This window comes from Hibiscus syriacus, unplaced genomic scaffold (assembly GCF_006381635.1).
Source record: "Hibiscus syriacus cultivar Baekdansim isolate YM2019G1 unplaced genomic scaffold, ASM638163v2 tig00009942_pilon, whole genome shotgun sequence".
NCBI classification, from domain to species: Eukaryota; Viridiplantae; Streptophyta; class Magnoliopsida; order Malvales; family Malvaceae; genus Hibiscus; species Hibiscus syriacus.
The window spans coordinates 82,708-98,081 of NW_024062205.1; the positions used below are offsets into that span (position 1 = coordinate 82,708).

Sequence of the window (15,374 nt, forward strand, 5' to 3'; positions counted from 1 at the left end):
CTTTTCATGTCGCTCGAGTTCTGATTTGCGTTTTGTCGGTGGTTTTTCAATAGCTTGATACCCTTTTGGTTCATTTGTAGATGTGTTCAGATATGTTTGTACCTATATTTGTTTGAGTTTATTGGTTAGATTTAATCTTTCCTTGTATGGTCCGTATGTGATCTTAAGTTGCTAGTTTTGGTTCAAAGATTATAGGGGAAGTTTTTCTTTTTTTTTTGAATTAATCACTAGTATTCAATCTAGTGACCGACTAATCCAGATCGGGTACTGCAGAGGCGAGGAGACCCTCCCAACCCAGTTTGCTCCATTCGCAAACGCCAGGATTAAAACCTCTGACCTTGCTTAAGGATTTAGTGCCTCATCCTACTAGACCAACTGGTTGTTGGTAGGAAACTTTTCTAATTGTGTTTAATTTACGATTGTGGTTATCAATCTTTATTGTAATTTGGAACATTTCCTATTTTGAATAAAATTAGTTACTTCTATAAAAAATGTATCGGTAGTATCGATAATTTTAAACAATATCGTTATTAAATTGATATATTATTTCTTTTAATTAACGGTATTAATACCAAGTTGTGGATATATATTGATACTACTGAAACAATATTGATACTCATGACCGGTGTTCGATATCAAAATGACACATTATCTTCTAAAATTTACTTATGATTATGTTACTTCTTGATTAACATGTACCGATATCATTGGAAGATCTAGAAATTAAAAATTAGGGTCTTTTAAAAACATTTTGAGTATGTCAATTTCTTTATTTTTTTTCTATTCCCATTAATAAACTAAACTAAAATTTAGTTTTTTTTCAAAATAATAGATGTGCAATGGCTCCTCTAGAGAGCCATGTACATCCGCCCCTGACTGATATATGATTTGATATTGATTCTATTTTGATAGTATCAATACTAAATGTACCAAATGATCTAATTGTTTCCTCAAGCTTATCTTTTTACCCTTCAAAACATCTACTAATCATCATGCAACACCCAACTAAGTTATTAAAAGATTCAAGCATGCAATAAACACATTGAATTCATCAAGATTATTACATAAATTTGCCTACCATTCCATAACATGTATTTTTTAAAGTCATCCAAACTAACATGTTCACATCTTTCATACATCAACAAACCTTATTTTTATAGGTCAAAATATGAATCATGTCCTTACCCTTTTACAAAGACGGAGCAGTCCCTCCCAAATTTTTTGGTATAATAGTGTTTTAGGTTCTTTTAGTTTAAATATTAGTTAAATATGATTTTTGTCCCTCCCAAATTTTATATTTAAATATTTTATTAAACCTTGTTTTTCCGTTGTAAAAAAATTTAGCCTCTCCTAATGTTTGATTCTAACTCCGTCCCGGCCCTTTTAGCATCATTTTTCATGCTTTTTAACCTTTAAAAACATAGCAAATCAAGTCATGCATAATCTAGGATGCAAACTATATTAAATTTATACAAAACATGACTTAAAAAGGCTACTCATCACACATAACAAAGATGACATGTACATTTGAATCAAAGATTGACATGCATGTAATTATAATGGTTTATAATATACATAGTGTAACCCAATGATACATTAGTGGAATACAGATACTCGAATATCATCTCATCACCAATAATACAAAGAAATCATCATCTCTCTACCTAGTCGGGACCATAGTCCAAATATAAAACATTCTTCTGCCTTATCAAAGATCAAAGTTTATACAAAACTTGTACATAAGAGTTGTGGACTTTATAACATGTAAATTATATATGAACTCCAATAAATGACTAAAGGTTAGGTTTGATTAATTGGAGGAGACGAACAAATGCTTCATCTTTCCTTAGTTAACCAAAACGTAGGGTAGGAGAAATGTAGACTAAATTATAAGAATATGACACCTAAGTCATTTATTCATCAAAACCCATTATCAGAAAAAATGGGATAGTCACATAATTAATCATTTCATTACTTTTTTGTGTCCACGTAGGCAGTCAATTTTTATGATTGCATTTTAGTCCTTAAACATTAATTCTTTACAATTTAATCCTTAATTGAAAATCAAATTGAATCACATTTCAATCATTCCAAGGATTATAACAATCAAATACATCTTTAGAGTATTTTTTTATCATTGAAAATTTTCAGACGAATTTTCAAGGTATTAAATTAGATAATTAGAGAAAGTCACATACTAAACTAAGTGTTTGAATTGTTTTTCTCTCTAGTCATTTGTTTTTTTTTTCTTTTTCATTTGATAGGTTACGACACTGATCTTGATATTGGTTGTCAATCGTATGTATTTCTTGTTTTTTCCTTCTTTTTCTATTTTTTTTATTTTCTTATATCATTTTTTTGTTTTCAATAACTCTGTCTCTATGACACGCTTTCGTCTATCTTTATGACAAACTTTCCTTTTTCTTTTGGCACCTTTTATGTTGTTTGACTTTTTTATTTAATTTTCTCAAAATTAGATTTGACGTCACATTAACTGATCAAGGTGGTATGTTACTTCAGTCTCATAAAGATTCATGTTGAACAAATTAGGCTCACAAAATACTTCAGGACTGGAGTGAAGAGCCACAAAAGCACCTGTACAAAAAGGACCGATAACTACATACGGTATGATACTAACTTCCTCGAAAAGAAGGAGAAAGATAGGTAGGATGTGGTCGTTCAAGAAATGTAACGATTTCTCGACTGAAATCGATCAAAGAATCGATTATATGCCTAATATTGTTAGAAGACCGATGAGACTGACCATAAGTGAAATATAGAAGAGCCCATATTAAAAATAAGGATAAACTATATAAATAGTCATCAAAATTTTAGGGCGCTTGCATTTTGGTCACCCAACATTTGAAACTTGCACCACATTCATCAAACTTTTAGTTTGTTTGCATCATGGTCCCTATTGTTATTAGCCGTTAGATGTCGTTAGTAGAGAATGATGTGGTCTGTTAGTCTACCGTTTGGGCCTGAATAAAAGCTCCTTTATTCAACACCCAACTCAAATTTCATCCCCAGATTAAAAAACCTAAACCCTAAAAATTAAATTTTCGTTCATTCTCTTTGTTTGATCATCAATTTGTAGCAATGAATACACCACTAATTGTAATACCAATATGTTTTTGTGGAAGGTCAGCTAGATTATGCACAGCTTGGACGAATAATAATGCTGGAAGGAAATTCTTTGGGTGCAGTAACTATGGACGTGGTGGAGAAATTACAAACTTTTTTTTTTTGATATGATCCCCCATTGAATCCACGTTCACACACTGTTATTGTTAGTTTGCTAACGAAGATGAGAACCATGGAGAGAGGAAGAAGGCTTAAGCGAGTGATTTGGGTGGGTTGTTTAGGGATTTTGTTGTTGTTGATTGTGTTAGGTTGATAAAGGGGTAATATTTGATTTAGGGTTATGTTTTTTATTTAGGGTTTACTACTTCAAGTTCATATTAATAAGATACATTGATGTTTAAGGATTTTGTGGGTTTTTTATATTTTGTTTAGAGTTTGTTGCTTCAATGTTTTGTCATTGATGGCCAAAACCTTAAGCAAATATAATTACCACATCAAATGTAATTTCCAATTAAAGATGAATTTCCACATCTTTTCGATTGAATGTTGTTTTACCATCCATAAAATATTCATTGAAAATCAATCACACAAGTAGCTTGAAAAAAATGTAATATTTCAATTAACATGTCTAAGTAATAATTCAAATAACTTATTTCATTGATAAAACATTAAGAGAAAAATGGTATAAGTCACATGATATATGTAATGTTGTACCTTGTACCATCTTGTTTCTCAAAATATATCAAAATGTTACCATATATCATGGTATATCTTTTTGGAAGCTTTACCATTCTGACTAAGCCACTAAGCCATATACAATAATGACCACTAAGGCATATACAAAAAATTACCAAGCCATATACAAAAAAATACCAAGTCATATACAAAAAAATGACCACTAAGCCTTAACATCCATCAATTGTTCTGTGGTTTGAAACTTGAAATTGATTCTTGTGAATTTTGTATAACCATGTTTTGAGAGGGAGAAGGTGAATGCAATATCCATTTAACAACCTAATATGCAGTTGGTTGTTGTTGTGGTGTTAGGATTTACCTTCTTGTTGTCTGTTTGATCTTCTTCCTTTGCTCAGTTGATGTAGATTGATTTTCCATTTAGGCAGTTGCTACAGCAGACCTCCTAAATTGTTATAAGAATATTGAATACACTTGTAAGTTAAAGGAAAAGACAATAATAGAGTGAAAGGTAGATAACTAAATACTCACATGTATTTTTGGTACTTTGTTAGTTGAAGATGATTGAAACCCTAGAGGTGCACTAATTGAAGATGATTGAAACCCTGGAGGTGCACCAATCGAAGATGATCGAAACATTAAAAGTGATGGATTTGAAGCAGCTCGATTTGCTATTGTTGAAGATGCTGGAGGTGCACTTGATACAGGTGTGGTAGCAGGTGATTTGTTAAGCCTGGAACTACTTCTGACTTGAACTCTACAAGTACTTATATTGTGGCCTTATCTAGAGTTGCAACTCAATCAAAATGCTTATCCTGGAATTTCAGATTCCATATTTCATATTTCCCCAATTTAAACCTAAATTTTAGAAAACTAACAATAACTCAATTTCATATTTCAAAATATTTCAAAGTGAAAAAGAAATTTTCAAAATATAATAAAAAGTTACGCCCTTTTAAAACTTTATGAATCAAAACATTCAAACATTTTCAAATGAATCAAAATATTCAAAGATTTTCAAATAAAAAAAAACTTACCGTTCGCCATAGTTGAACAAACCATCGATCGACTCATTCTCTCCCTCATTTCGATTGAATAACAATCAATGATCTTCAAAAAACTCAAATCTAAAAACCTCAAATCAAACCTAATTTTTACTTATGTGTTTTTTGGAAATTTTTTTAACATGATAAGTTAATATTGAGTAAACTCCTTTAACTTTAGGGTAAATGTAATACGGTGCCGTTTCAGAATCTTTATTTTATATTTTAAAATCCCCAAATGGTAGACTTTCTCTACTAACAATCGATAACGACAGGGAATGTGATGCAAATGAACTAAAGTTCGAAGACTGTGGTGCAAGTTTCAAATGTTGGGTGACCAAAATGCAAGCGTCCTAAAAATTCGGTGACTATTTATATTTTTTACCCTAAAAATAAATAACTTAAGATGTTCATCTCCAAGCCTCTATATATTATCGTATGGTTTTACGGGCACGTCCAACCGTACCTTTTCACTTGTCTGTTCAAAGTTTAAAAGCCGATCAATAAGACACATTCGGATACTAGTGCTTTCGAGATGATTCGATCACTAACAAAGACAAGCATAGGAAACAACAAACTCCCAACAACCAACTCCAAGAGCTCAAGCGTTACTCACTTAAAAGTAAGTGTTATTTGGTATCAGGTTAATCTTTCTTGTTTTGGATTCTAAGATTGAATTTATATACACAGTTCACATTCGAAGATGATTTCTTCACGACACTCGACTCTGCTTTGTGATTGCCGATGGTCTTTTAATAGTTTGATCTTTTGTTATGGTTCGTTTGTTGGTGCAGCCAAATCTGTTCGTATCGATCTTTTGTTAGAATTCTTTAAATGAATTCTAAAACTTTTTTATATAATCCTTATATGATGTCAAGTGGTTAGTTTCTTGTGTTAATGATTATAGAGATATACCCTGATTATATGTTCATTATAATGTTGGGTTTTCTCTTTTTTTTAATAAAATAAACGATTTCTATTTGTATAAAAAAGCGTTGAAATCGAAGAATGCATGTTTAATTATGAATGTATCAACGTAAAAGATGTTAAGTTTCCAAATATATAAGTATTAAACCAAAATAATAATTTAAAATCAGGACAAGATATAAAATCCCATGATTTATTCCTCCAACTAGGGTTTACATGACATTTTCCCTTTTTTTATAAAACAGTGGCAACCTTTTAGTATAATCACTCGTATCCGATCTATTAATCGAGTAATTCGAATCGGGTACTACAAAGACAAAGACGACCCTTTCAATCCAATTTACTCTATTCATTTGTCAGAATTCGAATCCCTGACCTTACTCAAGAAATAAGGACTTAATACCTCATCCCACTAGTTTTTTATCTGCTTTAGCTACTTTTATTACAAAACGAATTCCCTCAACCGGACAATCTACGAATAATTCATGTTTATTGCCGTTTCCGATTGCTCATGGTCACACATTTTTCTGTGTAAATGACCGTGTTTTGAGTAATTATACATTCTTCTCTATTTTTATGATATATTTATCTTTGTTTTTCTTATGTTTTCGATCATTTAATTGTTGTTTTCATTTATCTTCTTTTTTGGAGTCAGGTTTGACAACAATACGACTGATCGAAATGGCTCTTATTTATTATTATGTTGATCTTCCATACTTCAATCATTCATATTGCATTTTGAATATGATTTGCTTTGGATGATTCTCTCAAGTCACTTGACTCTGATTTATGGGTTTTCAATGGTCTTTCAGTAGTTTTATCTCTTCTTGTAATACGTTTATGGACGCAACCAAATTTATTCATATATATCTTTTATTCAAGTATTTTTTTTAGATTTTTTAGCAATTTTTTTATATAATCCTTGCGTGATCTTAAGTGAATGGTTTTTTTTATGTTAATCATTATAGAAAATAATTTTATTATGTGTTTAATCTACTATTATAATTATAAATTTTTATTATACTCCTGAATATTTTTTTAATAAAATTAACAAGTTCTATAAAAAAATAATTTGAAAACTCTTATACAATTAATTCTTTAATGTTTATTTACATGTAAATAGTATATAAAAAATATATAAAAGCATGTAGGGTCGAAATTAGGGTTGTTTATCGATCGCAAGTTAGGTAGTCCTCAACTCGTTAAAAAATTTTGTTGTTCAACTCAACTAGTTGTTCGTTAAACTCGTTCAAATTTTGCTCGACTCGTGCTCGTTAAGCTCGTTACTCACCTCATTGCTTGTCTCGTTGCTCGTTAAGTTCACTAAAAATTTTACTTTATTTTTTTAACTATAGGTTTAATCTATTAATATTATATAAAGCTTAATATAAATGTAAATTGATAAATTTAACTAAAAAATTATCAAAAGATGGTATGAAACAAATTCAAAATCTAAACTCCAAAATAAAAATTGACAAATACATAAAATAATAATTATGGTTTAAGTTTTCGATGTAGTAAAATAATAATTATTAATTAATAATTTAATATTTTTATTAGAAAATTAATAGATTATTCATTTACCATCTATTGGTAAATTAGTAAATTTTTTAATGTAATAATTTTTTAAGATAATTAGTGAAAAATTATAAAAGAATTAACAAGCTTTCCACGAACTTATTGAGTCGAGTTAGACTTTACTCGACTCAGGTCGTTAATGTCTCGAGTCAAGTTCGAATAGAGTCAACTCAAGTCGAGTTTTTATCAAATTTTGATCAAATCGAGTTCGAACTATTTACGAACTACTCAACTCATTGCACCCTTAATCGAAATCTAGGTGGCATGAATAGTCCAAAAGAGAAAAGAGGTCTCACTCTATTATTGGTGGGTGGAAGGCACATATAGGGATGGCAATAGGTCGGGTCGGGTCGGGTTTTTGGGCTACTCGATCCGAGAAGAAAGGGTTCTCCACCCGTGATCCGACCTGACTCAAAATAATAATAAAAATATTTTTATTCAATAAAAATAGTGACTTAATTAAAAAAAATTATATATAGAAGGGAATTAGTGTAATTATCTCTAAATATATAAGGTAAAATTATATATATTTTTCGGGTCGGGTCGGATCAGATTTTTTTCACCTTAAATCCGACCCGAACAGTGCATAAAAAACCCGACCCGACCTGATCTGATCCGAACTCAAAATTTAAAAAAAAAACCGTCGGGTTCGAGTTGAGTTGCCATCCCTAAGCAGAGAGGGGTGAATAACTGAATGGCAGTAAGTACTAAATTTTAACAAAAGCAGAGGCGGAGGTGAGCTTACGCCGTCGTCCCGGCGGTTGCCTACTTAGTCATGAAGGAAATAAGGGGTAATTCGGGGATTTTGAAAAAGTTAATTGAGGGTTGCTTCCTATCCACGTGGCTAACATCTTTTAACGACAGTTTAGTACGACAAGTACTTGTCAGCACTTAGGTTCGTGATTGAATATACAAAAAGTGTTAAATGTGTGTTTGTTTTAGTTTAGTGTATAATGTTTTTTTTAGTTTGGTGTATTAGGTTTTATTTCGTTATTTAAAATGGGTCACGTCGTAATGAATCGTTGAATTTTTTCGTTAAATGACACGTGTCACAATCTGATAATTTTAAAATTTTATTTTTAAAAATAAATATTAAAAATATTATTATATTTATAAAAAAAACCTTATTTCTTTTAAATTACAAAAAAAAACCTAAATCCTAATACCGAAGCTTAACCACTGTGGTAGACTGCGAGAACGGCGACTACGACGTGACCCACTGGTTGGATTTTGAGCGGAAGGTGACGAGAAAGCTAATTATGGTGTCGGTGAAGTGAATGGAGGTCCGAGGCGGCTGGAATCGTCCAAAATTCGAGGTGTCGGGGTGGGTTTTCGGTGAAACTTTAAGGGCTCGATTTCGGCGAACGGCGACAAATATGCACGAATTGTTTTGGGAATTTTGAGATGACGGCGACGAGGAAGCTAAATATGGTTGTGGTTAGGCGAACGGAGGTCCGAGGCGGCCGGAATCGTCCAAAATCTGAAGCGTCGGGCTGGATTTTCGACAGAACTTCAAGGGGGCGAACAGAGAACGACGACAATAATCCACGAATTGTTTTGGCAGCTTTGATCATGGCGGTGAGGCACTTCGATTGGGTTGGACGGTGACAGGCACGGACGAGCGACGGCGACATCGACTGTCGGCGTGGGTTTAGGGGTTGAAATGAAGGTTTTCAAACTTTTTATTTCGAAATTAAGGGTATGTTTATTTGGCTGTAATTGGTTTTCCGGAAAATGAATTACTGCAATTTGAATTACTGCAATTTGAATTACTGGAAAATGAATTACTGGAATTTGAATTCTGGAAAATGAATTACACATTTCTGGAAAACGTTTTATGATGTTTGGAAGATGTTATTTAAACCTTTTTTCCACTAGTTGAAGAGTTTTTTAAAAATTATTTATTACAATTATTAAATATAATAAATAATATTATTTATCATAAAACTTAATATATTATTTTAAAATATTAAATAATTTATTATTATTAAATATTAGTTTTATAATTTTATTAATAAAATTATTAATATTGGTATATTTTAGTGAAATAAAATATTATAAATTATATTAATTATTTATTAAAGTAATAGTGTTTTATTATATTTTAAAAATATTAATTAGTCTATTTTAAATATCTTTACTAAAATATTATTTAAATATATAAATAATATTATTCATTATTAAATATATAAAAAAGTATTCTATATTATTAAAATATAATATCTTATATTATATTATATAATATAATTGATTATTTATATAATATTAAAATATTATATATTATTATAAATATCAATAAATATATTTAAATATTTTAATAAATATTATTTTGATGAAAATGATATTAAAATATTTTATTAATATTAAATTCATAAAATAAAATTATTTTGAGTATTTTTGCTTTAAAGTGAAAAATTAGAAAAATACTTACGGAAAATGAATCCGTAAGTCATTTTACAGAAAACCAAAGGAAATTCTGTACTAGGAAAATGAATTACATTCCGAAAATGAACTACGTGAAACAAAGACGGGAAAACATTTTCCGGAAAACGAATTATGTAAAACAAACACGGGAAAACATTTTCCGGAAAACGAATTACATGAAACAAACACGGGATTTCGGGGAAAACTAATTTCGTAATTGGTTTTACGGCAAACAAACAGGCCCTGATATTTTTAAATATATAATTTTAAATTTTTAAATTTTTTAAAAATTAGATGTAATTAAAAGACGATTCATACGTAAAAAACACTCTGATCAAAAGTATCTGATTCTAATCCAAAAATTTATCGTAAATCAACTGATATTTTTATATCTTTTTGAAGTTAAATATAAAAAATAATTCTATATAAGTGCATGAAGATCAAACGTCATCCCTGATATATCTCTAAAAATGTTCATAACATATCTAATTAATTATAGTCGTAATCTTTTAATATGGGACGTCCTCACTATATATCCACAATTTAATGTCATTTTAAGTATTTAATGTCCTCAATAAATATCAGTTGACTTACGATGAATTTTTAGATTAAAATCATATACTTTTGATTAGAGTGTCTTTTTACGTATAAATCGTCTTTAAGTTACTTGTAATTTTTAAAAAATTTAAAATTTAAAAATTATATATTTTAAAATAAACATTAATTTCGAAATAACCCCAAAACTTTAGAAACCTTTATTTCAACCCCTAAACCCACATCGACGGCAATCATCGCTCGTCCGTGCCTGTTACCGCCCAGCCCAATCGAAGCGTCTCGCGCCATGATCAAAGTCCCCAAAACAATTTGTGGATAGCCATCATCGTTTGCCATAATCGAGCCTCGGATTTTGGACGATTCCGACCGTCTCAGACCTCCATTCGCCTCACTGCCACCATATTTAGATTCCTCGTCGCCGTCCGCTCAAAAACCAATCAGTGGGTCACGTTGAAGTCGTCGTTCTTGCCGTTTGCCACTGTGGGTAAGCTTCGGTGTTAGAATTTGGCTTTTTTGCAATTTAAAAGAAATAAGAGTTTTTTTTTTTATAAATATAATAATATTTTTAATATTTATTTTTAAAAATAATTTTTTAAAATTACCATATTGTGACACGTTTCACTTAATGAAGAAAACTAACGGTCTATCATGGCGTGACCCATTTTGAGTAACGAAAATAAACGTTAAGCACCAAACTCAAACGAAAAAAACGTTAGGCACTAAACTGAAAAAATGAGCATACGTTTAGCGCTTTTTGTATATTTAAGCCAAAAGATGACTACAATCTCACACTTACTTTTAATTATTTTTCTAGATTCGAATACAATACCTAAAATTTTGTAGGATAAAATATACGGACGGTCACTCGACTATATAATATTATTTTGTTGAGTCTTTTAAGCATAAGACATTGTTTTATTGAGTCCCTCGACAATTAAAAGTCACAAAATGATATCTCGACTATAAGGTACCATTTTGTTGAGTCCCTCGATTATTAAAATTTACAAAATGGTCATTTAATTATCCATGTGTTATAGACTTGTCATTTTCTGTTAGATAATTAATGTTCGTATGGACTGGAAATTAAACTGATTGAGATATGATAAGATCATATTTTAATGATGTCTACTGGCACCACTATTGATTTTAAGCACTGACTCGACAACATAATATTTTAAGTATTGTCTCGACGACATAATATAAATGGAGAGTCAAACCGAAAAATACAATTCAAATGATTCGAGGATCAAATTTTATTATGTCTCACTTGACAGGTTAACATACAATTCAGATGGCCATCAATTTTTTAACAGAAAATGAAGAGTCTGGAACACATGATTAGTTGAGTGACCATTTTTTAACTTTTAATGGAGGACTTAACAAATCAATGTCTTATAATTAAGTGATCATTTTGTAACTTCTAATAGTCGAAAGATTTAGCAAAACAATGTCTTATAACTAAGGGACCATTTTGTAACATTTAAAAATTAAGAACTTAACAAAACAACATCTTATAATCGATGGACCATTTGTGTACATTACCCAAATTTGTATTTAAAAATTATTCTCTCCTTTGAATTTCTTTCTTAAGTCATATATTTGTTGTCACTTTTTGGTGTATCGAAGCCTTCGAATGAATTCCTTTACTGATCGAAATCTCTAAAATTTCATATCCTCTTACCAATGACATACTTATGTGATCTGTCAAAACTAAATCTACTATCTAGTAGTCATATCTATGTGGTCCATCATTTGCCTTGTAATTGTAATAATAATACAAGTAAAAATAATAGAGTTGTGGTTTTAATAAGAATTAATTGTAGATTTAGATTTTATAAGTATTTAAAAATTCGATATAAAAAATTCATAAAAAATATTTTTGAGAAAGATAAATTACTTGAATTCAAAATCTAATTTTTTTTTAAAGAATGTTTAAACCAAAATATTTAAGTCAACTAACAATAATGTATGTTTTGAACCAAAATATTAACGCTTTTAAACGTACATAGACTAAAATATTTTACAATAGAAGAAAATAATCTTCTATATAATATAAATATTATTTTTACAATATGAAAACTAAAATAGACTTGAAATATAGTATAAAGTTTCTAATAAACTAAAATATAATTTTTTTCAACTGTTTGATTATATGATTACTAAGATATTGTAAAAAATTAAATTAATCAAGTTTAATTAGTAAAAAAGTTGCATGTCAATTAAATGATTAAATTACACTTATTATTTTTGTTTTTGCTTTAAAAAAAACTTATCGTACCATAATTTATTACCATCAAGCAAAATAAGATATTAATTTCCAAACAAAATCAAACCAATTAATAGATTAAATACCAATAATTCTAGGGGGGAAACCAATAATTTTCCTTTTTCTTTCGATAAAGTAGTAAACCAAATGGAAGGAATAAAATTATTACGTGCCTTTCTTTTTCAAAAGAAATTCAAACCCAAGAAATAAATAAATCAATTATAAAATAATTATTATTTAATACACTATAATAAAAAGTTAATATTATGTGCTCTATAAATAGCAGTTCTGGAAACCTTCCCTCTTAATCTTCGATTTCATCCCCAAATCTCTTTCTTCCATGAAACCTTTTCTGGATTAGCATTTTACTTCAATCCCTTTGCTTCGTTTCGCTTTAAATGGATGCATTCAACGTGAAATTCGAGAAGCGAAATGCAAAATTGAAGCATCGTCGGTTGAACAAGGTGCCAAGATGAGATTCGTGGAGTTTTGTGTTGTTCTTGTGTTGATCCCCAGGTTCACAGTTCATCTCCCCGTCGCCGTTAAGAGTTCCGGAGAGTATTTCCGGGGTTTATCGGTGGTTCTGGTGAGCCCTCGCTTCGTGCTCATCGTCGGTAACGTCATAGTCATCACTCTGTTCGTCAAGGCCGGTCAGTTTTCGCCTCGAGGACCGACTTTCGGACCGATCTCTACGATGAATTCGTCGAAAACAGCGAGAAAAACAAGATGGTTCATCGGGACGAGATCGAGTTCAGGGAGAAACAAAGCAAGGAGAATGTTGAATATGTTGATCAAGACGAAAAAAAAAACGAGTCTTCATGTGCGACGACATCGAAGGGGACGGTCAAGAGCTATAGAAGAACTCAGTCGGAGAATCTCAATCGAAAGAAGTGCAAGCAACTGAGGAAATCGGGGTCGGAAAAGCACATCAAACACGGCGGTTCTGGCGAGAAAACGGTGAAGAGTTCGTATCCGGAAGACGGATTAAGCAGCGAACAGTTTCGGGGCACGGTGGAGGCATTCATTGCAAGGCAAAAAGCACTTCTGAGGGAGGAAGAAGAAGAAGAACACTCGGTGATTTGCAATGATTTTGAGTGACAAAAGCAAATCCTGGTGAACCCTTTGCTTTTCAATGATTGTTTTTTTAGGCTTTTGATTTTGCCTTTTTCTTTTTCCACTTTCATTCCTGTATACTGCTACGTGCATATTCACTTAATCATGATCTTCAGTGACATAATCACTTAATCATGATCTTCAGTGACATAATCACTCTTCTTGTATCAATGAGAAACATTTGAATGTCACAAATTAAGACACCAAACAAAACCAGGTTGGGACGATGGATGTAAAATCGAGTCGGATCGAGACAAGATAAAAATCGTTTCATCTCATCGGACTCGAGATCTTTAACTAAACCAAGTGTAAACATTAGAGAGTAACGAATCTGAAGTTCTTTTGGTCTGAGTGATTCTTGATACAAAAACAAGAGAATTAAACACTTTTGAAATAGAACACACTGAAAGAACAAGTGAAGGAACAACTTGATACTTTTATTCATCATGCTCAGCCTTTTATAACGAAACTTTAAGACTAAAAATATCTCAAACATTTAGGAACAGGATGACTTCCTAAATCTACACTATCAAAGATAACATAATCTTGTAAAACAAATAACAGATTGTGAAACAAATAACAGAAAATTAAAAATTCAGTCAACAATCCCTCCCTTCAACCGAAAGTTTAAAAAAACTATCGGTTTAAAGATTATTCATAGGAAAAAGACATAATTTGATGCCCACCAATTAAACTAGAACTGAATGGAAGAGGAGAGAGAGAAAAACGTAGAGAGAGAGAATTTGAAAGGAAAGTCAGTTCCGGTTGAGTGTTGGTCGGCGTTTATCGATAATCTAAGTAAAAGGGTCTCCCATCGTACGCTTAGGGAATTATTCTTAGTTCATGGTCCTGTTACGAGAGTCTTTATTCCCAGCCAAACTAGAAATCCAAAATACAAGTTCTCTACTTTTGCCTTTGTTCATTTTAAGAGGGAGGAGGATCTGAAGAGGGCTGTTGAGGAGTTAAACGGGATTGTGATTGATGGAAGGAAGATCTCAGTTAGTCCTGCCAGATTTAAGGATGAACGTTCAAGGTCAAGGGTGTTGCTTTCTTCTTCAAACAATGATGCTGGTCAGATTAATGCAGAATCTTCAAAATCAAGAGATAGAGTTAATATTAATAGAAGTAGGAGGGATGATAGATCTTATAGGGATGCTCTGTTGTCTAATGGGAATAGAAGGGGGAACAATGATCTAATGTCTGAGGATATCCAGAGGAGGAATGTCAAGGGAAATATTTGAGATGCATATCCCAACAGACAGCGCCAACTGGGTGAAGAGGTCGTTAACAGGGATTATCAAATACTCCTTTCAAGTGGAGCTCATTCGGACGGCATTATTAAAAGAAGGCCATGATGTTCAAATTGCGAGATGGGGCTATGTCTGGAATTCTTGTGTGATAGTTCTTAAATCTCATGAGGAGATGCTGGAGTTATGGAGTAAGAAGGAAGAAGTTTTAAAACAGTGGTTCGAGCGAGTGGAACCTTTACTGAATGAAGCCGGGGTACCAATGGCCTTCTGCATGGCGGAATTAAAAGGTGTTCCTTTGTTATGCTGGAATGAACCCTTCTTCGAGAAGTTGGCTGGTAGATGGGGCAGTGTGGTAGATATCCATGATAATACAAGGAAAAGAGAAGATCTCACAATGGCAAGAATCTTATTGAAGGTGGAAAGTCCTTTTGATGTTCCAGA

At 31.4% G+C, this 15,374-nt stretch overlaps 1 protein-coding gene across 1 annotated transcript; it reads left to right on the plus strand.

The window, feature by feature from the left end:
- The first annotated feature begins 14,387 nt into the window (after positions 1–14,387).
- Positions 14,388–14,924, plus strand: LOC120203518 (RNA-binding motif protein, Y chromosome, family 1 member B-like). Its single transcript, XM_039203801.1, has one exon. The coding sequence runs from the start codon at positions 14,388–14,390 to the stop codon at positions 14,922–14,924; it is 537 nt and encodes a 178-aa protein (XP_039059732.1).
- The last annotated feature ends 450 nt before the right edge of the window (positions 14,925–15,374 follow it).

Excerpts from the sequence above, each read along its gene's own strand:
- LOC120203518 (XM_039203801.1), top strand. The coding sequence starts at position 14,388 with ATGGAAGAGGAGAGAGAGAAAAACGTAGAGAGAGAGAATTTGAAAGGA.